This window comes from Delphinapterus leucas, chromosome 16 (genome assembly GCF_059928025.1).
Source record: "Delphinapterus leucas isolate spDelLeu-1000000601 "Yukka" chromosome 16, BTC_Dleu_Yukka2, whole genome shotgun sequence".
In the NCBI taxonomy this organism is placed as follows: Eukaryota; Metazoa; Chordata; class Mammalia; order Artiodactyla; family Monodontidae; genus Delphinapterus; species Delphinapterus leucas.
Window position 1 is genome coordinate 25,624,327 of NC_143144.1, and position 24,600 is coordinate 25,648,926.

General features: G+C 40.7%; 1 protein-coding gene across 2 annotated transcripts in view; it reads left to right on the forward strand.

Annotated features, from left to right (window-relative positions):
• Positions 1-24,600, forward strand: part of SGPL1 (sphingosine-1-phosphate lyase 1) — a 59,772-nt gene that overhangs the window by 11,732 nt on the left and 23,440 nt on the right. The window contains exons 1-6 of one of the 2 annotated variants that reach the window (XM_089897620.1): positions 3,786-3,920; positions 10,251-10,416; positions 15,148-15,215; positions 18,108-18,255; positions 20,621-20,697; positions 22,105-22,233. In XM_089897620.1, the coding sequence (XP_089753746.1) occupies positions 15,195-15,215; positions 18,108-18,255; positions 20,621-20,697; positions 22,105-22,233 (375 nt within the window). In that variant the 5' untranslated portion in view covers positions 3,786-3,920; positions 10,251-10,416; positions 15,148-15,194. Of the gene's footprint in view, positions 1-3,785; positions 3,921-10,250; positions 10,417-15,147; positions 15,216-18,107; positions 18,256-20,620; positions 20,698-22,104; positions 22,234-24,600 lie in introns of those variants that run through there. The other variant, XM_022590798.3, reaches the window with a different exon arrangement.

Here is a 24,600-nt window from a genome sequence, read left to right on the forward strand (position 1 = left end):
CATTTGGTGAGCATAAATGGAATTGCTGAGTCATAATGCTTTTTTTTCTTTAAAGTATACAATCCAGTGGTTTTTAGTGTATTCACAGAGTTGTACAGTTGTCACTACAATTTAGAACATTTTCAGAAGAAACCCCTTACTCATTAGTAGTCACTTCCTCCCCGTCTCCTACTCCTAGGCAACCACTAAACTACTTTTTGTCTATAGATTTTTTTATTCAGAACATTTCCTATAAATGAATCATGTAAATACTATGTGGTGTTTTATAATTGACTTTTTTCTCTTAACGTGATGTTTTCAAGGTTCATCCATGTTGTAGCATGGATCAGAACTTCATTCCTTTTTATTATACTCATGAGGCTTTTCCTGAAGAATTGTAAGTGATGGATATATCCAGTGTTTCTATTTTGTTCTCAAAAATGTTGTTTGCTTTATATATAATAGGATAGTTTGTCATATTAAGGCTACTTCTATGATTCATTTTAGGGAAGGCATTATTAATCTGAGGAATATGGATCCCATATATAACTGGCCTTCAGGATGTCCTGAACCCTTTGTAATTATTTGCAAGATTTTATATTCCCAGGCATTTTTTGGTGGGGGAGGTTAGGGGACTGAGAACATTTAGCTTTTGTTAAAAGATAATTTCCCAAAAAAGGTAAAATCATGACACTCATACAGTTAGAAAATGAATACACACTTTATTTTACTTACAGTGTTCAAAGGAGAAGTCCAAAGAACAGATACATTTATAGATCAGGAATATTAAAATGAGTATGCAAATGGAGGCAAAACTAGTTTCTTCCATAGTGGAGAGGGAGGTCATTTGAACCTTTACTGGACATGGCAGACTTTATACGTTTATAGATTAAGATCAGTTTGCATTGCTATCAGTTATCTACAACTTCCAGACTTGTAAAATAACTGCCGTATAATCAGAATCAGAGGGATGTCCTAGACAATGTATGATTTTCCACTGGAAACACACATTTTCTCCTGCACTTTCAACAGATTATCCAGAAAGTCTGAAAGTCTTCCAAGTGTTAATTTTAAATTTAGAGTTTTACTTCAGTTTTAAAAAGCATCTCCTTTGTGACTAGATTTAGAAAAATGTTTTTATCCGTTGAGTATCAGTCGGAGACCCAGGGATAGGTCTCTGGTTTATTCTTTTGAACAGGATTATTTGTTAGAAATCTCCAGAGAAGTAGGCTTTGCATCTTAACTTAGGTTACACTTTTGGGCATATATTCAGTATTTCTCATCTCTAATATCAGCATGACTGTTGAAGGGAGGGGATTTCTATAACTAGTTTAGAAAAGTCTAGCTTTTCTAGAAAAAAAAAGTCTAGCTATCTTAACTCTGACAAAGGTAGCTAGATAATCCTATTAGTAAAAGAAGTACAGGAAGGGAGAAGCCTAGACAACTTCTTCCGCAGTTGTGGTATGCTCAGGGAAGTCAAGACTTCTCCTTTGTGTGTGAAGAACGTAGGATTATTTCCACTAGACCTTGCTTATTCTCCAGGGGGTTCTCATTTCCAGTCTTCAGAGGATAATGAACCTCTTTTACTTTGAAAGGTAACTTCTGTGCACGTGTACAGAAAGTCATCTAGCTACTGACTTTAAGAGACTCTGGGAGTTCATAGCAAATTTGGCAGCATGACATGTTCAGGTTTGCAGAGTACTTTTTCCCCACATCTTCCCTACTTCCCTCAGGCTGAGAATGTATTTACCAAGAAAACCCATGATTGCCCTTACCTCTACATCCCTCAGCCTGTTCTCTGCTTGTTCAACTTAGTTTTATGCATTTCAGTCTTCTCTGCTAGGTTAAGCTCCCTGTAGTGCCTTTCTTGATAGACATCAGAAGAGAGGTGCTCAGACTTGTTAGTTGATAGAATCAGCATCTGTCTTCACTTGAAGACAGACTTATGGTCCTGACCATAAGTAAATGAATAAAAAGTTCTCAGCAACCATTTGGCAGTCTTCGGGGCTGCCCACTTTTATGAACCCAGGAGCTTGGATTTTCTGTGAGTGCGCTCCTAATGACTGGAGAACATTGCATGGCTGTCTCTCCTTTCTGAGGCCAAGATTGTGTCTCAGTGACGGGGTGCTTTGCCCAAATACTCCAGTGTTAAGTGTAGAGCAATTAGACTTTGTAAGTGCTTGTGAACTAGTACTGAGCATGTATACTTGACTCCAGGCATGGCTGGAAGGGAAATGTGCACAGTTAAGCTTTTTGAGATGAGCTTCTCAGATACTGGATCTTTTGACTTACATAGTAGAATTTGGGGGGAAGTATATGGTTTGCTCTTTACCTCCTAAGAAATGATGACTCGGTCCCTTTAAACATTTCTATATCACACAGTCACCGTTGGTTGGTTGGAATGACTGTTTGGTTTATCGCTCAATTCTTACTTCTTTAATGACCCAAGGGAATTTTCCCTTTGAGCTTGTGATCTGTTTTTGCTGATAAACTTTAATGCCTTTTGAGGCTCTAAAGACAATAGTGTTTTCTTACCTGTTTGCTTTGCACTTTGAAGTTCTGCAGAATGTAATATGAAAGAGAATCAGATTCAGTTAATTTTTTTCCCATTTTTAGAGCAGAAGTAGAGTAAGAATAAATACTCAACTTTTAGGCTTTCTTCTGTATTTTAACTTCACTCCCTTAACTGAGTCTCAGTCACTAGAGTACCATTTGATTTGAAGACATTCAGGCGTGGATGAACTGGGTGAAACAGGTTTTTCTTTTCCTCAACAGCCCATTCCTGCTTTAAAGCTCAGATTTCTGACTCTTCTGGAAAAACTCTTGAGTGTTGAATTGTGCACTTGTATTAGAGGTGAAGAAAGTGGAAGGAAGAGGAAAACAAAATCCTTTTTTTCTCTGTAGCATTGCAGAGTGGAAGATTTTGGTTTTCTTTAGTATCTGGCCAAAGAATAAATATTAGCCATGAGTAATGCATTGATCTGTGGATTGATGTGGCTGGGCCCCAACTTTAACACTTACAGTAAAACTTGGTGGATGTCTTTTTGCCCCCGTCTTGTAATATGTTAACTCAATTATTGGGTAATTCTTTTATCAAAGAAGGGGATGGGGAGAGTAGGGGCCATGTTGTGGTGTAGAGAAAGGGTTCTTAACCAAGCAAGGATGTCTGTCACAATCACCTGGGGGAAGTTTTCCAAAATGTATATTTCTGGGCTCCACTCTGTACTTACTAAACCTCTGGGGTGGAGTGTTCTGAAGAAAGCTCCTTGGATGATTTTGAAGCATTCTACTGGTTAGCCCCCATTAAATCATGGTGAAGGGATTGTTATAATTAAGGAAAGAAGCACCATCCAGTGTGGGTCTGGAAATGTCTTCTTTCAGTGATAGTCATTTTTAGAATGTTTCTTCTGGTATAAGTTGGTAATTAAGGACATTTAATGGGGGAAAATTATCACTGCCTAATTGGCAGTTGGTTAAGTACAGTAATAGTTCTCAAAGAAGTTTTTTTGGGGGGAATGGGGGTGTGGATAGTGCCATTATGGGAAGTCTGCTTACAGAATCTTGTTCTCTTGAAGTGATTTAAGGATTGAAAGAGTTTATTACCATTGGGGAGAACCGTGGGCTAGTACCGATAGGAAAGTATCTTGTGATTGAAGAATTCTGAGTTCGCTGGACTGAGTCACTCCATCACGTCATAATCCTGGCCTCACAAAAACGTTAAGAGAATAAATCCTAAGTATAAAAAGCGCTGAGATTGTGTTGAGCGGAAAGTGACCTTAGCGTTAACCCCCTCCACTGCATTACAGAGCCGCATTCTAAATTTAAGGAAGCCAGGAGTGAAACCACTCTAAGACACTGAGGTCGTGATCCATTTAGAGGGATGCGGAGCCAATTTAGTGCGCCAAGCCTTTGAAAAAAGAAGGGAGAAATAGAAAAGAAATGTAAGTGTATCACAAGTAATAAGGTGTTAAGTATTATTTTGGAAATTTTTGTTTTGATTTTATATCTTTCTGTCGCTGTGCGTGCTAGTTTGTGTTGTAAAATACATTTCTGTGGGACTGTATTGGAAAAGTTTGAAACTCTTTGGTCTAAAAAGTGACATGCCCTGGGACTTCCCTGGTGGCACAGTGGTTAAGAATCCACCTGCCAATGCATGGGACACGGGTTGGAGCCCTGGTCCGGGAAGATCCCACATGCCGCGGAGCAACTAAGCCCATGTGCCACAGTATGGAGTCTGCACTCTAGAGCCCGTGAGCCACAACTACTGAAGCCTGTGTGCCTAGAGCCCGTGCTCCGCACCAAGAGAAGCCACCACAGTGGGGAGCCCGTGCACCACAACAAAGAGTAGCCCCCGCTCGCCACAACTAGAGAAAGCCCACGCGCAGCAATGAAGACCCAACACAGCCAAAAAAGCCCAAACCATATGCTTAAAAAAAAAAAAAAGAAAAAGTGGCAGGCCCCAAATTTACCAAATTTGTAGACTGCTACTATCGTGTTCAGGAAAGTGTCTTGCTCCCTTGAAGTGATTTGGGGGGTGAGAGGGTTCAGTATGAGAATAGTAGGCTACCAAGCTCCCACACATTCCAGCAGCTGCCTTTTGTCTAGTAATGATTAGGATTATTGAGTACTATTTTGATGTCTTTTAGGTATCTGCTAAAACCTAAATCTTTAGATTGAAGTGGGATGAATAAAAAGAGAAAGTCTGGTTAGTTTATTCATCCTTATTTGATAGTAGCTTCTTCAAAGTAGTTAATATTTTAAATCTTCACACTAAAGTTGATCTTTTTTCCTTTAATATTATACTTTTAAAAGATTTATGGTATCCTTACTCTCATTTTATATACATTCATTGGGCAAAGCATTTTGTTGTTTTTCCTCTAGGGGAATACGTTTCCAATTTTATCGAAGCGTGAAGGAAAGAATGCTTTTCGTTGTGGAAGTTTTACCAAAACTACTTTTCTATTAAGCGAATATTGGAGATAAACAGCCACAAACACCCACACACACCCACAGACACACACGTACACAGACACTTTATTTTGTGAATATTCTGCGTCCCTTCTAGATAAAGAAATGAAGGCACAGGTGGGTGAAATAATTTGCCTGGAGTTGCACAGTAAGCTAGTGGCCTTCGTAGACGACCACTTATGGTTCTTGTATTTCCAGAGACACAATGTAGAGATTAAGTTGAAATAGACAGAAGCCTAAGTATTGTAATTATAAATAAATATGCAAGTGTATATAGACAAAATATATTTCTATAAGAAGAAAGATGCGGTGGGAAACAGTAATTATAATTATATTAAGTTCTCGTGCCATCTCTGTCTAGATGTTTTTTCTGTAGTCATGACCTAGCAGTACAATTTTGGTTTGTTGTATGTTACCATATATCCAAGGTATATTCTGCCAGGAGCATAAATTGTGGAAAGAAAATTCTTGGGATAGCGCTGGATTGTAATGTGTTTAGTGATCCTCTACCTGTGACACTGAGAGTGAAGAATTGAAAGAGTAGTAAATACTGGCAGGAGGCGTGGGTTCCTAGTCTCCACTCTGACACAAGCCCGTCTGCATGAGCTGAGGTACGCCGTGCTGCTTCGGGGCCTCTGTAAAGTGAAAATGTGGGCTTGATCTCTAAAGTTCTCTTCAACATTTAGATTGTATACTTCCCCAGGGCTGGAATATTGCATCAGAACCCAGCCTGGGGTTGGTGCTGGTTGCAAGGCCCCAAGGAACTGCCTCATCCTTTTTTCCGAGGAGATAGCACACGTTACCCCACAGAGCCCTATAGTGCAGCGAGTTGTCAGTGTTGTGAGGTGCTTCTTTGTTGGGACTGAGCCTAGGTTGTTTGTAGTAACCTAGAAGGACCTTGGAATGAGGCCAGGAGATATAATTTCTGTGACCAACTGGTTGCCCATTCAAAAAGCTTGCTAGGACCCATCCAAGTACAGTATCATTCTGTCACTGGAGTAAGAGAATATAGAAATAGATCTCCTTGAGAGGTGTTTCTCTATATCTCCTCTTAAGGAGATGTATTCAAGGACTCCCATTATCTTCTCATAGCAATTACAAAGAAAATGTACTTCTGCTGAATATAATTTTGTAAATGTTAGCAAGGAATGCCTTCATATCTTAATAGGCTTTTTAAAAATGGAAGTAGTTTGCATGGGCTGATTCTTTGCTCTTTCCCTAATACTAGTTATGTTACTCGTTTGTTTAGTCAGTGCTGTGATAATATCTACAGTCATCTTTTGCAATTGGTAACCTCTATTTTCTGGATGAACCAGGAACTAGAATCACCAGAGGAAAAGCTGATCTGTATGATTGTTCTTCCGTCATCCCATTCATACACACCATTCAACCATTTGGTTTGATCACAGCTTTAATACTAGAAGATTCTCTATAATAGTTGAAATTATGACATACCTTCAATGATGGTAGACTCCTCTGGTCTTTCTCGGGTCTCGACCAGCACTGCCACTGCTGTGCAGGATTGAGATTGTTGATAGCAACAGTGGGCTCTAGGGAATGGCCACCAAGAACTATGAGGGGGTTGCAGATAAACTGTGTTTCCATGGATAGCCCTCTGGGAGCCCAGTACTTGTCTAATGCTAATTACCTTATACTGCAGCCTAATTGCTAAGTGTATAAATGCTTTCAACAAACATTAGTTGAGCACCCGTCCTCCTTCTGAGCTTTCATGCTGCTCCTCGAACACTGCATGTAGATATCCAACAGGAACATAAACCTACAGCATTATCTTGTTCTCAGAATCTCCTCTACCATCTTCAGCTTCCCTTCCTCTTCTAGTCTGCCATGGTTAACGCTGTCACCACTTAGCCAGCCTCTCAAACTTGAAGATCTGGAATTATTTTCCCCTCTCCATACTTTCTATATCTAATAAGTTATCAAACACTGTTCTAAAAATGTGTTTCAAATCCATACCATGTTTTGGCCCAGATACCATACTGCTTAAGGTGAAACCCAGTTTATTTCTCCCCTGGACTTTTTTTAAAAAATTAATTAATTAATTAATTATTTATTATTTTTGGCTGTATTGGGTCTTTGTTGCTGTGTGCGGGCTTTCTCTAGTTGCGGTGAGCGGGGGCTACTCTTCGTTGCGGTGCACGGGCTTCTCATTGCAGTGGCTTCTCTTGTTGCGGAGCACAGGCTCTAGGCGCGCGGGCTTCAGTAGTTGTGGCACGCAGGCTTCAGTATTTGTGGCTCACAGGCTCTAGAGCACAGGCGCACGGGCTTAGCTGCTCCGCGGCATGTGGGATCTTCCCGGACCAGGGCTAGAACCCGTGTCGCCTGCATTGGCAGGCGGATTCTTAAGCGCGGCGCCACCAGGGAAGCCCCTCCCCTGGACTGTTTCAACAGTCCTCTTAACTAAAATTTTTGTCTCTGATTTCTGTCCTCCTTCTATTCCTTTCCCGTGAAGTTATCTTAAAGAAAAAAAATTGCTCTCCTGATTAATACCCATACCTTCCGTTTTGTTTTTGTTGTTCTGCTATTTGCTTTTTTCTTTTTTTTTTAACTCAACATCGTGTTCTGGAAATTTTTCCATGTGGTTCATTTAAATCTGTCTTTTTTAAAATATATAAATTTATTTATTTATGTATATATATTTTATTTTTGGCTGCATTGGGTCTTTGTTGCTGTGCGCGGGCTTTCTCTAGTTGGGGCGAACGGGGGCTACTCTTTGTTGTGCTGCATGGGCTTCTCACTGCAGTGGCTTCTCTTGTTGTGGAGCATGGGCTCTAGGTGTGCAGGCTTCAGTAGTCGTGGCTCACGGGCTCTAGAGCGCAGGCTCAGTAGTTGTGGCGCATGGGCTTAGTTGCTCTGCGGCATGTGGGATCTTCCCAGACCAGGGCTCGAACCCGTGTCCCCTGCACTGGCAGGCGGATTCTTAACCACTGCGCCACCAGGGAAGTCCATAAATCTGTCTTCTTTTTAATGCTGCATAGTATGGGTACATAAAATGTATATATTATAGTTTAACCATTTATCAATGGACAGTTATTTATATTTCTTCTTTTGCTGCTACAAAGAATACTGAAGTGAACGTCCTTGAACATGTACATAGGTGCAATTATATAGATACCAAAAAGAATTTCTGGGTAAAATTGAATATACATTTAAAATGTTAATAGATACTGACAAATCACTTTACAAAAAGTACCTATCAATTTATATTTCCAATCTCTATGCTTTTTTTTCCCAAGACCATTTAAAATCTGGACCTAGTGTATTTCTCCCAGCCTCAGTTCTCTTGTAACTTGATGTGTTCACTCATTTACTTGGTCACTGTCAAGCCACTCTCCAAGCTTTAATTCAGTACAAATTGTTTGCCAGGCACCATGCTATATGTTGAGGGTTTAGTGCTGGAGAAGACAGATATGGTCTCTGCCCTCATCTAGCCTGTGCTCTTACTACACAGGCCTTTTTGCCATTCTCAGACTCTTTTTATGCATTTGCAGCTATTATTCTGTCTTCCTGGTATGACTTTTTTTTTCTTTTAATTTTTCTGCCTAGAGAATTTTTTTTGATCATTGTTAGATTTTATCCTCTGTCATATCTTCCTTATCTCCCCTCAGGTAGAGTTAGATAGGCCTTCCTTAGTGGTCTCTCTTAGCACTTCATTTACATCCTTTTTATAGTGTTTATCCTGAAGAGTTCCAATTACTTGTTTATATATGTGTGTGCCCATGTGTGTCTGCATGTGTATGTATGAACCTCTCTCATTAGATTGTAAGCTCAGTAAGGGCAAGAACTTAGCATATATACCTTAATGTTCCCCCAGCTTAATGCCTTAAACACTGGAGAAGCTTCATAAATGTTGAATAAGTGAGTGAATGGCAAACTGAAGACGAACTTATTTTTACAGGGCACCCGGTGGCTTGTGAATATGGCTGGGATCCGGTCAGTCTTCAGGGACCTAATCATGTTGTAAAGGAGATGAGAAACAGATGAGTAGACAGCAAGGCACATTGTGATAAGCTCTGTGTAGAGGCACAAATGAATGCTTGACGAGAATTTAATGGGGGAGATTAATTCTCATGAGTTGGGTATTCTGGTAACTTCATGGGAGAAGATTTTTTCTTGGGCTGTGTATTGTGAGGGATACACATAATGATAAGATATGGTTCCTGGCTATAAGAGTTTTCGTCAAATAGGGCCTTAGAGGAGAGATTGGCAGGCTATGGCCTACGGGCCAAATCTGGCCTGCTGCCTGTTTTTGTATAGCCCATGAGCTAAAATGATATTTTAACTTGAAATTGTTTTTATAAAAAGAATATTTTGTGATATGTGAAATTACATGAAATTCAAATTTTAGCATCTGTAATTAAATTTTGTTGGAACACAGCCACGTTCATTTCTTTACCCGCTATTTTGTGACTGCGCTAGCGCTACAGCAGCAGGGTTGAGTGGTTGTGACAGAGACTTTTGGCCTGCAGCGCCTAAAATACTTACTATCTGGTCTTTTACGGAAACAGTCTGCTGCCTTTTGTGTTAGAGGTTGGGAAAGATTCAAGTAGAGAAGAAGAGAAGGACATTCATGTTGAGAAGATTAGTTGAGTGGGACAGTGAATACTGCAGTCATCTAGAAACTTTAGAGCTGAAATGATGATCTAGCTTAACCTTTTATTTATTTATTTTATTTATTTTTGGCTGCGTTGGGTCTTCGTTGCTGTGTGCGGGCTTTCTCTAGTTGTGGTGAGCTGGGGCTACTCTTCGTTGCGGTGCGCGGGCCCCTCATTGCGGTGGCTTCTCTTGTCGAGCATGGGCTCTAGGTGCGCAGGCTTCAGTAGTTGTGGCATGCGGGCTCAGTAGTTGTGGCTCCTGGGTTCTAGAGTGCAGGCTAAGTAGTTGTGGTGCATGGGCTCAGTAGTTGTGGCTCGTGGGCTCTAGAACGCAGCAGGCTCAGTAGTTGTGGCGCATGGGCTTAGTTGCTCCGTGGCATGTGGGATCTTCCCGGACCAGGGCTCGAAGTGGTTAAGAAGTGATTCTTAACCACTGCACCACCAGGGAGGTCCAATTAACCTTTTATTTTACAGATAGAAGATCAAAAACGCTGTCAAAGTCCACTTGTCTGTTAAGGGGCAGTGTGCACTGGAGTTCCTAGCGCAGAAGCAGGATGATAAGATTATTGCTGGGGTAGGGCCAGATCATGAGTGGCCTTGCCCTTGAAAAATGAGTTGAAGAGCAAACTAAGAATAGACTTCCTTTCTCTCTTTGAATGTAATATTTCTTTTTTTCTTTTGTATTTCTAGAAGGCCTTTGAGCCCTACTTCGAGATTTTGGAAGTGTATTCCACAAAGGCCAAGAATTATGTAAACGGGCATTGCACCAAGTATGAGCCCTGGCAGCTAATTGCATGGAGTGTCGTGTGGACTCTGCTGATAGTCTGGGTATACGAGTTTATCTTCCAGCCAGAGAGTAAGTATACTGTCCCCCCTGTAAAGATACAGTGGAGTTACACTAGCTTTGGAACTGATGGCTAAGGGACTGTACTAATTTCTTGTCTGGTTGGTTTGGCTCTGATTTTTAAAATCTGTTTAAATAGAAGGGACATTGCCTTCTGACCGGTAGAATTTTAATAGGACTTGTGTAACTGTAACTGTTCCATTGATTTTTCTGGGTTTGCAGTTTACATTAAAACCCCTGAGAGATTAGTCCTGGTAAGGATCCACAGAGTATGGCTTAAACCCTCTTCACTTTCAGCTTCTTGCCTAGAACATAATTGTGTCACCTGGAGTTCCCCAAGCATGAGTTTATTGCTTTCATTTTAGGCCATTGTTTCAATAAAGATCATGTGACATTGGAACAGCACTCATGCAGTGACCATTGGAATGTCTGCTGTGTGTCAGGCACTGCCAGGCTCTAGGGATCCATACATGTAATACAGGGTCCGTGTCCTCTTGGAGTTGAACCTCTGCTGTCAGGGGACAGTACACTTTGAGCTTCCTGGGTAGTGACTCTGGGAGCCAGACTGACGTGAGAAGAGGAGGCTGCCTCTCAGGGGGTGTGGAAGATGAGAAGTCTATTAGTGGTCAGTTTGAACATCCTCCATCCTTCCTCAGATCCTGCCCACACTCCCTGCACCCCTCCAACCTCCCAACCGCCTGGTTGTGTGGTACCTCCTTACAAATTCTTTTCCCCTGCAGGCTGTGTTTTGTAAGTAAATGGTAGGAGAGGTGGTGGGTGCTCTGTACACTCCCCTGCACCCCTTCCTCACCCTTAGTAGGGTATCTGAGTTAATAACATTGACGAGAGTTGCTTGCCATTTCTCATTTGTGTAAAATTTCCATAACTATTTGCTTCCCCGATAACATCTGTTTGAAGGGGCTCTTTAACTGAATACTGTTTCTGCTTTTCTTCCTCTTCCCCCAGAAAAGTCAACTTAGAGGCCAGATTCTGTTTCCTCTCTTTACCATGCAGACAGCCATCCAGCTGTTCTAGTAACATTGCCGAGTTATGGCGGAGTCAACGTTGCACTTAGTTAAAATGGAAATGAGACGTGACTGCCCTGTCTGAAGTTTAGCTCACTCCAGCTTTAAAAACCCTGTCCTCAATTTCTGCTCCTAGTCCGTGCAAGATTTTCTCATAAACTCTGACAAATTAGACAGACTAACCCTTGTGCTTTGTTTGCTCCATGGTTTGGAAACGGACGCAACCCCTGTCCCTTCTGCTCAGGCTTATTCCTTTCCTGGGAAGCATTTGATTCAGTGCTGCCCACCATCCTGTCCGATTCCAGAGGCCTCTAAGGAGTAGCAGTACATGTACTTCTCTTTTTTTTATTGTGATAGAATATACATAACATAAAATTGATCATTTCACCCATTTTTAAGTGGACAGTTCAGTGGCATTAGGTGCATTCACATTGCTGTGCAGCCATCCCCACCGTCCTTCTCTAGGACTCTCTCATCATTGTAAGCTCTGTACCCATTAAACACAAACCTCCCACGACTCCCTCTCCCCGGCTCCTGGCAGCCACCATTCTGTGTACCTTTCCTTTTAAGATGGTGCATTTGTAAATCCAAACTAAGGCCAGAGATCTTGAGGTTTATATTTCTTTGCTGTGATTAGTATTAGCTTTAGGTTTTCACTTCTGTTTTCCATTGTGCAGCCCTCGGTGCCCGTGTGCATTTTGCTTAACCGGTAGTTGAAGCAAGCCGTCGTAGGTCTCAGGTACTTACTTGCCTTTAGCGTTCAAAAAAGAATGTGCTGGCTTCTGAGTACACGATGAGAAAATTAACAGGAGCAGTGTGTTAATGGTATGTGGCATCTGAATCTTCGTGAACTCCAAGCCATTGTGGTTGTTTTATTTTTAATAACATTTTTTCTTATTATAAAAGCAGTACATGTTCATTGTATAAAATTAGGCAATGTAGCTAAACCATAAGAAAAAAATTCAAATCTTATTACCTAGAGATAACCACCATTTATGTATCTGTATCTCTTTCTGTATCTGAATCTGCTTGAATCATATAAAATGTAGTTTTTGTCGGTCAAAAATTGTTGAATATTGGCAATTTCATATTGCTTTAATACATATACACACACAACACATTTTTTATTTTGTAACTTCCAACTTGAATTTTAGACACAGATAGAAATGTCTTCCCGCCAGAGATCGGAGGTAATTTTGATAGAACTGCCGATTTCTTCAGCACCTTGCTCATGTAGAAGTATTCCACGTATTACTGAACATCCAGTCACTTTTAGTATGTTGCCTTAGAGGAGTCTAAGGTCCGTCTAGTGATAAATTTTGCTGATCTTCAAATTCCGGGTACCCTTCTGAGGGGGGAGGGTAATTGCGGAACACAGGACAGACACGGGTAGATAAGAACTGGAGGTGGCAGGAGGGTGGGGCCGGGCAGGGCTGGAACCCTCTAAGGTGTGATCTCTCCTTTAATCCTGCTCCATCCTTACTAGCTCATGTTGACTTAAACTGTGGGACTGTCTGCAGTTCATCAACAGAAATCTGAGTTCTGTGGTAGGAGGAGGTTTCTAGCCATGGCACCTTGGGCAACACCCTTAAGCCTGTTGGCCTGTTTCCTCGCAGTAAAATGGGAGGATCGAGTGGCATAAGTGGTGTGAAAGGAATTTGTAAACTGTAAAGAGCCAAGCATTGTCGTTCTTACACTGGCATTTCTTATTGTATTACCTTAACACATTCTCGTTACTTTCTTTTCCTGTACCTCTGGGAAATTTTGCTTTTGAGATTATCTTTTTAGGTCTTGACCATATAATCTTTTCATTCTCAATTTCTCCATCTCTGGTCTGTATTTTGTTCTTTTTACCCTATACCATATTATCTCACAACTTCCACAAAATTCGTTTACTCTTTTCTCCTCCACCTGTGGTCACATCAATGTACTTTTGGACACCTGACTCAGCTTGCTGATTTCTAGACCTCTTTCTAGCTCATTAATTCATTACTTCATCTGTTAAATAAGGAAGTGGTTCTGAATCTTTACAGCTTTAACATTGTTAGAAATAATCAAATAACAAGCAGCTTAACTATCCAACAGTAAGTTACGCTCATTTGATGGACTACTGTGGTAACACTGAAAAATACGTTTAGGAAGAATTTTTAATAATGTAGAAAATGCTGTAAATGAGAAGAGGGTATGACATTGTACATACAGTAAGATCTCAGGACTGAAAGGAAATACTCCAAAATTTAAACAAAAAGTAACAGTGGTTTCAGTCCCTTTGTCTTAGTCAGTCTGTGTCTTAGATAGTGGGTTTTGTCCCAGACATTTACAGAGTGTTGACCTCAGTGCTAGGCACTTAGGGATGCAACCTAAGCAAAAACAATTAGTAAAGATGCAAGGCATCATATAATAAATACCCAAAAAAGGTACAGACACATTCTTTGGCTGTTGAAAGCACCTTCTGGCCAAGGAAATTGGATTTCCCAGATCTCCTAGGAAAGCAGTGAAGTTCATTCAGTTCATGCCTTGTATCTTTGCAGAAAGTCTACGTGTAGATTCCTTAGAAACTCACTTGGGATAACTGAAAATTCCTGTTGTGCATCTGAAGCAGTGTAGAGGCCTGGGAGTCTAGGACTAGAAAAACAAAGACTTCAGTTAAATCCCCGCCCGATCACTGATCTCATCTGTGGCCTTGAGCAAGTTAACGCTTTGATCCTTAGCTGCCCTTGGATAGTAGGTAGTGCCTTCTTTGCCAACCTCAGAATCTTGTTGTCAGAGTCAGTTGAGATATACTGAAGTGAATTCATTAAAAGGCACGACTGTCTATTTAGATGCCATGTATTTATAACTATTGTAATTGATAGGATCAGAATTCCATATTTGTCCTGTGTGCTGCCCAACAGAATGGAGTCTGATAGGTGTCCGTGATATTTGAAGGCCTTTTTAGGTCCAGAAAATGTTGTTGGGATGTGTGTTGGATGAGAGACTGGAGCATAGATCCTGAAGAAAAGCACGGGTTGGGCATTTGTTTTGAGGGAGGGGAGAGAAATGTTGGGCATCCAGAAACCTTGGGAAGGTAAGGAGCTCTGCAATATACTTGACCCAGCAATTCTCTTTCTGGGAATTTATCCTGTAGGTATACTGTCACGTACACATACGGTGTGTGTTACAAGGTTAGCTATTTCAGCATGGTTTGTGATAGCAAATATTAGAAACAACCTAAGTTTCCATCAGGAAAGGGCAGGTTAAATAAACTAGGGTACATCCATCTAATGGAATACTCTACAGGTATAAAAATGAATGAGGAAGCACAGATCTTTAAGAGAATATTGCTAAGTAGAAGAACAAGGTCTAGTACAGTGCTGGAGTATGCTACCTTTTGTGTAAAAGAGACAAATAAGAACATACCTCTATTCTTACTTGTATATGCATAAAGAAATTCTAGAAGGGTATCTAGAAACTAGTAGTAATATTAACCTGGGGGTAGGATGAGGGTCTGGGGGATAGATGAGAGAGTGTGTGTGTTTATTTTTTTATTTTTGAACCATGTAAATGTATTACTTATTCAAAAATTAAAAGGTTTTTTAAAAAAGGAAAGAAACTACCTTTGCCATCTGAGGGCAGGTGAGATTGCGGAGGACATGTTGAATAGTTCATACATTATGACTATCAGGTCATATAATATGTGGAAATTTATTTGGATAATAGAACCATTTGTTTCTTTTAGGTTTATGGTCAAGGTTTAAAAAGAGATGTTTTAAGCTTATCCGGAAGATGCCTATTATTGGTCGTAAGGTAAGCAGAATCCTGTAGATTTTCCCTACCGCCTCCTACCCCCATGGTCATCAGACCTCTTTCTGTATAGTCACTGAAACTAGAAGTTCAAGGGGGCTGGGTGAGTTTTGTCCCCCACCTCCAAGAAACATTCGACAATGTCTGGAGACATTTTTGGATATCACAAGAGGAGGTGGGTGCTGTCGGCATCTAGTGGATAGGGGCCAGGGATGCTGCTGAACACCCTCCAGTGCACAGGTCAGCCTCCACAGCAGAGGACTGGCTGACTCAAAATAGCAGAAGTGCCAAGAATGAGAAGGCTGACCCAGCCCTTTCTCCAACGTATCTGACCGAAGGAGAAAGATGCTATTCAGGAGAAATTTTGAAATTCGACAACCTGACAGAAGTGACATGAAGCTTTGGAGCAATATTTGGCTGAATTTGGATACTTATCAGGGATTGAGTGCTTACATGGTTTAGATCAGGGTTGGCAAACATTTCCTGTAAAGGGCTAGGTATGAAGCATTTTAGACGTTGCAGGCCCTGCCATGTCTGCCACAGCTCCTCACCCCTGCCCTTGCAGAGGGAAAGCAGTGATAGTACGATGGGTAGAGGAATGAGCCTGGCTGTGTTCCAGTGAGATTCTCTTTACAAAAACAGGCACAGGCCAAATTCAGCCTATAGTTTGATTTGGCCTGTAGTTTGCTGATCCCAGGTTTAGAAACTTAGAGCAGAGCCATTCTCTTGCTCTTTGTTCATGTCTGTAGTCTAGTACGTTCCCTTCACTGGATCCTCTCTATCCTCGTCCACGCTCAGGATAAGACAGTCACGACTGTGCCCTTCCCACAGATTCTTTATCACAGGTGAAAATAAACAGGGCAGGCCCCACTGCAGGCTCTAAGGAACGCACATGATCCTTGATGGCTTCATCTTCCTTGCTTCCCTGCCCTGCCCCTCAACTTTGCTGCAAGCTTTCTTTCACTTTTGGCTTTCAGTTCCTTTTCCCCTTTCCTGGCCAAACCAGAAAAGATGGCCTTTGACCATCTTTTAGCCTTTGACTGAAGTCCATTCAGACCACTGTGCTAAGTCTCCCAGAACTTTGTATTTTCAGGTTCATTTCCTGTGGGGAAGTGGAAGTAATAACTAGGCTGGAGAAGGAGCATGAGGGCTTTTATTTGACCTCTAATCATATTAAGTCCTAAAATTAAATCTACTTTAGTCCTTAGAAAATGAAGGGTAGGGGAGAGGGAAGATAGAAAGGATGGACTGATCACAAAGGATAATAGCTTTTCCCTGTATTATTCCCTGTATTTTTTCTGCCTTTATTCATCACACTTTTCTCCTTCAGTTTCAGATTTTGAGACAAATAAATGCTGGGGTTCCAGAACCCATTAAATGTATATGATAACAGAATTGGAAGGTACTTAGAAACTGTATAATCACCTTTCAATTTTTAGATGCAGATTTTGAGGCGCAGAGACAAAAGTTACTTGTTTTGAGTGAGTGTGTGTGTCCCTCTGTCATTCATTGAGCACCTGCTCAGGGTCAGGTACTATTCTGGGTGCTGGGGACACAGTGGTGAACAAGGCCAAGTCCTTCCCCCATAGAATCTATATTTCAGTACTAAGGAAAGACAGAAAATGAGTGAGTAAACAAATACATAAGAATTTCACTTTGAAATAAATGCTGTGAAGAAATTAAAATGCAGTGGAGGTTCTGAGGCAAGAATTGGGGTGAGGATGTGTTTGCTGTGCTTTCTAACCTGCCTCTCTATCATTTTTGTCTGCTTTATTACAGCAGCAGCATCTATGCGTGGAAGCTCAGCTTTCATAGTTCTGGTTACATTTATGCAGCATAATTCTTTATTTACAACTTAAAAAATATCTTCATGTCCATCACATGCCCTGGCATTGCCCAGGAGTGTGGACTCTGCTTCCTGCCAATGTCTGCGTGTTAGACTTTGCAGACATGTTTTAAAGGAGAGGCTTTCCCTGTGGTTTCATTGAGGGCCACGTCTGAGAAGACCCTCTTGGATTCTAATCATCCATGGCACTTTTCATCACCTGACTTTTAGTTTCTGACTGTGATGCTAAAAATAAGCTCAGGAGAACAGGACACACACACACACCCCATTCCCGGCCTAAGTTTGTTTTGTTCACTGTGTATCTCTGGCCCACAGTAGTAGTTCAGCAAATATTTATTAAGTAAATAAGTGCATGAATGAAAGAAAATGTCTGATGAGGATGGAAACGAAATAACCATAGCTGATAAGTGATGTAGCAGAAAGGACTTCAGCTCCTCCTAGCACTTAAGAGTCAAGCAGTGCAAAGCTGTCAACCTGAGGAGACAGGCGGCAGCCTCCCTGGCTCTTCCCAGCATGTCTTGGGCTTCTGTGTGGGGATTTGTGTAGGGCCTCCAGATGCCTGGTGTGCTCTGGGCATGCCTTGGTGAAGGAGCTCATCCCTTGCTCAAGCACCAGAATCTGTTTTACTGCTGCTTGGCCTGTTTTCTGGCTACTGTTCATGGTTCTACCTTAGTTTCTTTGGTGCACACACCGTAGCTGCTGCCAAGGGTCGAACAAGGTCCAAATATCGCCCTCAGAGAAGTGCTGACTTGGTGGGGTCATCGTGGCAGAGGAAAAGGGTGGGGGTGGAGTAGGGAATTGAGTGTCTCTTTGACCTTCAGAGAGAAAGCTGACTTTTCAGACTTCTAAGAGACTATTGCCCAGGCCAGAAAATAGCTGAATGGTCAAAATGTCACCACACCTTTTTAAGAAAAAATACCATCCTTATTCTGAAGCACTTGTGCAGTGCCCAGCGTTGAGCAGTCGGTTTGGTGTTGTAACTGGTTCTTCTACTCTCCGTGCTGTATTCTTCTAGCTCCCTGTTAACTTTATCTTCCTTATCTTTGGAGATCCAAGATAAGTTGAACAAGACCAAGGAAGATATTAGCAAGAATATGTCATTCCTGAAAGTGGACAAAGATTACGTGAAAGCCCTGCCCTCTCAAGGAATGAGTCCGGCTGCAGTTCTGGAGAAGCTCAAAGAATACAGCTCTATGGGTACGATTCTCAGCAAATATATGCTCCCTGCTTCCTTAATGTGGCTGCTTATTTGGTCATCATTTGATGTTGGCAGAGGTTAAGAAGAGTTCATCCTGGGTGCTTCTATATTCAGGAGGGCCCACTCCCTGTCTCAAAGGCTGAATTTCGTATTTTAAAAACTGTATTTATATAGAGTCATCCTTCACCCATAAAGCAAACAAATCTCGGAGATGGTGGAACTTGGTTCCATTTTCTTTTCTAAGCCTGAATAAAATAGACCGATTTGTTTTTTGGAAAGAGAAAGTATCTAATAAAATGAAATACAGATTCATTATAGAAATTGTGAAATCTGTAAAGAGGCACAGAAGAAAATAACAAGTCAGTATAATTTCATCCTCAAAAGAAACACAGATGATATATATGTATCATCTCAGAATGTTAATAGTGTCTTGTGTAATAAGCACACACACGTACATATATGCATGAGCACGTGTGGGAAGGATAAATGAACTAATAAGTAGCTTTATGTTTAAGAGTACAGCCCGGATCCACTCAGCCTGGATTCACATCTGGTTCAGCCACTTAAAATATGGCCTTGGGTTGGTTACTTATCTTCTCTCTGCCTCTGTTTCTGTCTCTCTACAATGAGGATAATAACAATGATACTTATCTGAAAGGATAATTGTAGAGATTAAATGAGATGATGCATGTAAATATATAATACCTGGCTTATAATAAGTGCTCGATAAGTGTTAACTATTATTAACACAAACATGTTTGTTACAAATTAAGATCATATTACAAATACCTTTTAAAAATAGGCTTTTTAGTTTGGCATAATTTTAGATTTATAGAAAATTTGCAAAGATAATAGATTTCCCACATACCCCTTACCCAGCTTCTCCTGATGCTAACATCTAAAATAACCATGGTACATTTGTCAAAACTAAAAAATTAACATCGGTACAGTGCTATTAACTAAACTACAAATTCTCTTCCTGTTTCACCAGTTTTTCTATAATGTCCTTTTTCCTGTTCTAGGATCTATCTAGTCCAGGATACCATATTACATTTTAAAATTTCTAATTGAAATCTGTTGAATTTTTGACATCAGATGGTACAAAACTCGATACAGTGCAGGATTTATATATGATATAAAGCAAGGATTAGCATTCTCTGAGGCCTGTGTATTAAAGATTTCTATGATTATGAGGGCTGGTTGGCTGCCCCATATTTCCTTCCCTTCCATTTTTAAGTCACTGTCCATTGCCGTACTCTGTAGCCCCAGTAAAAGAACAGGAAATAAAACCATATATCGTGCTTTTGAAATGCTGGTGACCTCTGGTCTGAAGACATGCATGGCACAGACCAGTGTCCTCTAAAGAAAGAGGGAAGGTCAAACTGGCCACAAGCTGGCAGATCACGTGACAATGAGGGGTTTGTCGGGATATTCACTACTCTGTCTTCTGCTCTCATTGGAACTGCAGATCTTGGCTTTGTAGAGCCCATGGCAACAGTTTTCAGTTAGGGTGCTTCTGTAATCCTCACTACCCATTTTCAATGGGCACAGCCACGTTGTCCTAAGAGGACCCGAGACACCCACATGAACAGATTCGTTGGTATTGTAGAGTGTCTCGGGGGGGGGGGGGCACCTCAGACAGGAAGTGGAAAGTCGGACCTTACATTCTGGTCAGGAACCTGTCCTCTGAGCCTCCTCGCAGTGATGGCTGTTCCTGATGCTGAGTGCTGCAGCAGAGGTTGCTGGAAGCAGGTGGCTAATTCTGTATGGGTTTCCGGGCTTGTCTGAAGGAGGAGTCCCTGAGGACGGGATGCCAGTGGTTCATCTCTCACCACAGTTTGTCTAGTCAGGGATTCAGTTCCCTGGCTCCAGCTCTGGTGATAGTTTACGGAAATTCTGCACCTTCGCCTTACTCTTTTCTGCTAACTCTGCTCATAGCAGTTCCCACACTTCCTTTGACTGGCTAGGAAGGGAGAGAAGAAGGAAGCCACTGCCAAAAAAGGTCAAGCTGAGCCATACAGAGAACAGAAAAGAAGTACAGATAAAGGAAAATTGTTCTGCTGTTAGAAGGCAGTTGGGGATGGCGACATTATTATTGGACTGTCTTTACTGTACCTAGATGCTGTTAATACCTTTTTCACACTGTTGTTGATGGTAATTGTTGACCTTTCATCTTTATTTTGCTGTGATAGCTCTTTATTGGAGTTCTTTTTCTTGATTTTATGTAAGAACACCTTTGGGTTTCCACTCCAACTTTTTTTTCCTTTTGTACGCAGAGGAGTTTCTTCCTATTTCTTCTTTATTAGAACCTGTCTTCCCAAAGGCTCGTGCTTACTGATCCAGCGGTCTTCCCTTTCTCTGTAGATGTCTTGTGGCAAGAAGGGAAGGCCTCCGGAGCGGTGTACAGTGGGGAGAAGGAGCTCACTGAACTCCTTGTGAAGGTGAGCGAGTGCCCAGTACTTGCAGGGAGTGTGTGGCCCTGCCACTTTAGATTACTGCACTTTTTTCTCCTTATTTTTGTAATTTAAAAAAATTACTTAATGAAAGTTTATTGTTAAAATAAAACTAAAGAGGTTTAGAAAGTGTCTCTTTACCCAGACATAGGCAAATATGCATAATATTGATCAAAGACATCTTCCATCTGTAAAAAAGTAAAATGTTACTTATGTTTCCAGGCTTCACAGACACCCTGTGTAGAAGGCAGATACTAGGGAAGGTAGTCCATCATTTGAGATTATTAATGACAAGGTATATTTTGTTGGATCAGAAGAGACAAGGGATGGAAACTGGGTCATAATTTCCTGTACTACATGAGTCTCAAATCACATGATCTGAGAATGAGCAGTGGTCTCAATTATAATTCAAATAATTCTCACTTTTTGTGGACTTTAAAATTGCCCTTAGCTTCTTCCACTTCTAATCAGATTTATTTTTTAAACCCCACTTTGTCGTATAAAATTGGCATTGGACTGCTGGTCTCTAAGGTCTTTGTGTTTGATTATTGTAACTATGAAACTGTGCATACCTTACTAAATATTATAGGTTTTGCTCAGCTGTATCTTGACAGAATACCCTGACCTTACTTCTACGCTTAAGAATCTTTCGGTGGCTTCCCATTATCTACAGGACAAAAGTCAAGCTGCCCATGCAGCAGAAAATACAAGTCCCTTCGTGAGCCAGCTCCCACCTATTTTTTTCAACCATTCGTGTTATTTTCCCTCATGAATGCTAACCACTGCCTTTTCTCTTTACTGAGTACACCTTGCTCCTATGTTGTTTTCCTTTCCCTCCTGTTCTAAGTGATGAATTCCTATTCATGTCTCAAGGTTCCACTGAACAGATAACCTCCAGACCACTCAGGATGTTCGTTATTCCCTCTTTAAGGCCCCTTACCCTCATGTACGTATGTACATCTGGTATCGCGCTTCAAATAGTTAAAGTGCTTCGCATGCGTTATCTTATTTACTTATGGCTGGAACCCCATCAGGTAGGTACTATGATTATCCCCTTTAGCATATGAGGAAATTGAGCCTCAGAGAGGTTATCTGACCTAAGAATACACAGCTAGAAGTGACAGGTAAAGCTAAGATTTCAAACTGGGGCTGTTTGGTGTTTTAGTCTGTGCTTTTAACTGCATTTATACTTCCTCTCTTACCACATTGTAAAATAATTTTTATGCCTGCCTGTCTCCTCCAGTATATTTTGATCTTCTTTAGATTGGGGAACATATCTTACCATTTTTCCAGTTTCTAGTGTTGTGTCTGATACCTAGGAACTTTTGTTTGTTGCATGATTCTTTTTTTTTATACAATGTAATCGTCTTCACATCTGCTTGCATTTCTCTGCAGGCTTATGGAGATTTTGCATGGAGTAATCCGCTGCATCCAGATATCTTCCCAGGACTACGTAAGATAGAAGCAGAGATTGTGAGGATGGCTTGTTCCCTATTCAATGGGGGACCAGATTCCTGTGGATGTGTAAGTATATGCAGGTGGCATCCTATAATCTGATTTTTTTTAGCTTAAAATGGAAGAATTTATTCAAAACATTTTATTACACAAGTAATACATGATTATTGTAGGAAGATCGAGATTAACAGCGATTTTTAAAGGTTATGATTTTGTAATTCATGGAGTATCAACATTTTGGTAAATATCTTCTAGATATTTTTTCTCTTCAGTCTTTTATTTTGAAAAACTTTAAACTTACATTAAGTTGTCAGAATAGTTTAAAGAACATCCTAGATTCACTAAATATAAATATTTTGTCGTATGTGCTCTCTCCTCTTTCTCTCCCTCCCTTTCTTCCACCCACCTACCTACCTACCCACTTATCTATATAATTTTTTCAAACCATCCCATAGTTTTTTGATATACTTGTTTTGCTTGAGCTGGATGTTTATTATTTTGCTATAAACTGAATCTCAGTTGGTTTAGGAATAAAGGAAGAGGGTGTCATTGTATTTAAAGATGCACGTGAGGATTCCTTCTTTCAACTATTCTTTCCAGTAGATGTTTGTTAGTTTTCCTAAACTGTGATTGATAAACTTCTGTTGAGGTTTGGTACCACAAACTGATCTTGCCTTCTCTAGAAAAAAGTAAATTTCAGCTTATCAGGATAGTTAGATTTAACCCAGAGTGCTGTAATGGTAACCTAGGGGTGCTAATCCTATCATACCAAATACTTTTGTAATCATTAGAAAGTCTGCAAATTTAATTTTGAAGGGCCCATCCAAAGACGATAACATTTTATAGTTACTTTTTTGTTTTTTCCCAATAAGCAGCATTAGGTTTTACTTTTTTTTTTTTTTTAACATCTTTATTGGGGTATTAATTGCTTTACAATGGTGTGTTAGTTTCTGCTTTATAACAAAGTGAATCAGTTATACATATACATATGTTCCCATATCTCTTCCCTCTTGCTTCTCCCTCCCTCCCACCCTCCCTATCCCACCCTTCCAGGCGGTCACAAAGCACCAAGCTGATCTCCCTGTGCTATGCGGCTGCTTCCCACTAGCTATCTACCTTACGTTTAGTAGTGTATATATGTCCATGCCTCTCTCTCGCTTTGTCACAGCTCACCCTTCCCCCTCCCCATATCCTCAAGTCCGTTCTCTAGTAGGTTTGTGTCTTTATTCCTGTCTTACCCCTAGGTTCTTCATGACATTTTTTTTCTTAAATTCCATATATATGTGTTAGCATACGGTATTTGTCTTTCTCTTTCTGACTTACTTCACTCTGTATGACAGACTCTAGGTCCATCCACCTCATTACAAATAACTCAATTTCCTTTCTTTTTATGGCTAATATTCCATTGTATATATGTGCTACATCTTCTTTATCCATTCATCCGATGATGGCCACTTAGGTTGTTTCCATCTCCGGGCTATTGTAAATAGAGCTGCAATGAACATTTTGGTACATGACTCTTTTTGAATTATGGTTTTCTCAGGGTATATGCCCAGTAGTGGGATTGCTGGGTCATATGGTAGTTCTATTTGTAGTTTTTTAAGGAAGCTCCATACTGTTCTCCATAGTGGCTGTACCAATTCACATTCCCACCAGCAGTGCAGGAGTGTTCCCTTTTATCCACACCCTCTCCAGCATTTATTGTTTCTAGATTTTTTGATGATGGCCATTCTGACTGGTGTGAGATGACATCTCATTGTAGTTTTGATTTGCATTTCTCTAATGATTAATGATGTTGAGCATTCTTTCATGTGTTTGTTGGCAGTCTGTGTATCTTTGGAGAAATGTCTGTTTAGGTCTTCTGCCCATTTTTGGATTGGGTTGTTTGTTTTTTGTTATTGAGCTGCATGAGCTGCTTGTAAATTTTGGAGATTAATCCTTTGTCAGTTGCTTCATTTGCAAATTTTTTCTCCCATTCAGAGGGTTGTCTTTTGGTCTTGTTTATGGTTTCCTTTGCTGTGCAAAAGCTTTGAAGTTTCATTAGGTCCCATTTGTTTATTTTTGTTTTTATTTCCAATTCTCTAGGAGGTGGGTCAAAAAGGATCTTGCTGTGATTTATGTCATAGAGTGTTCTGCCTATGTTTTCCTCTAAGAGTTTGATAGTTTCTGGCCTTACATTTAGGTCTCTAATCCATTTTGAGCTTATTTTTGTGTATGGTGTTAGGGAGTGATCTAATCTCATACTTTTACATGTACCTGTCCAGTTTTCCGAGCACCACTTATTGAAGAGGCTGTCCTTTCTCCACTGTACATTCCTGCCTCCTTTATCAAAGATAAGGTGACCATATGTGCATGGGTTTATCTCTGGGCTTTCTATCCTGTTCCACTGATCTATCTTTCTGTTTTTGTGCTAGTACCATACTTCCTTGATTACTG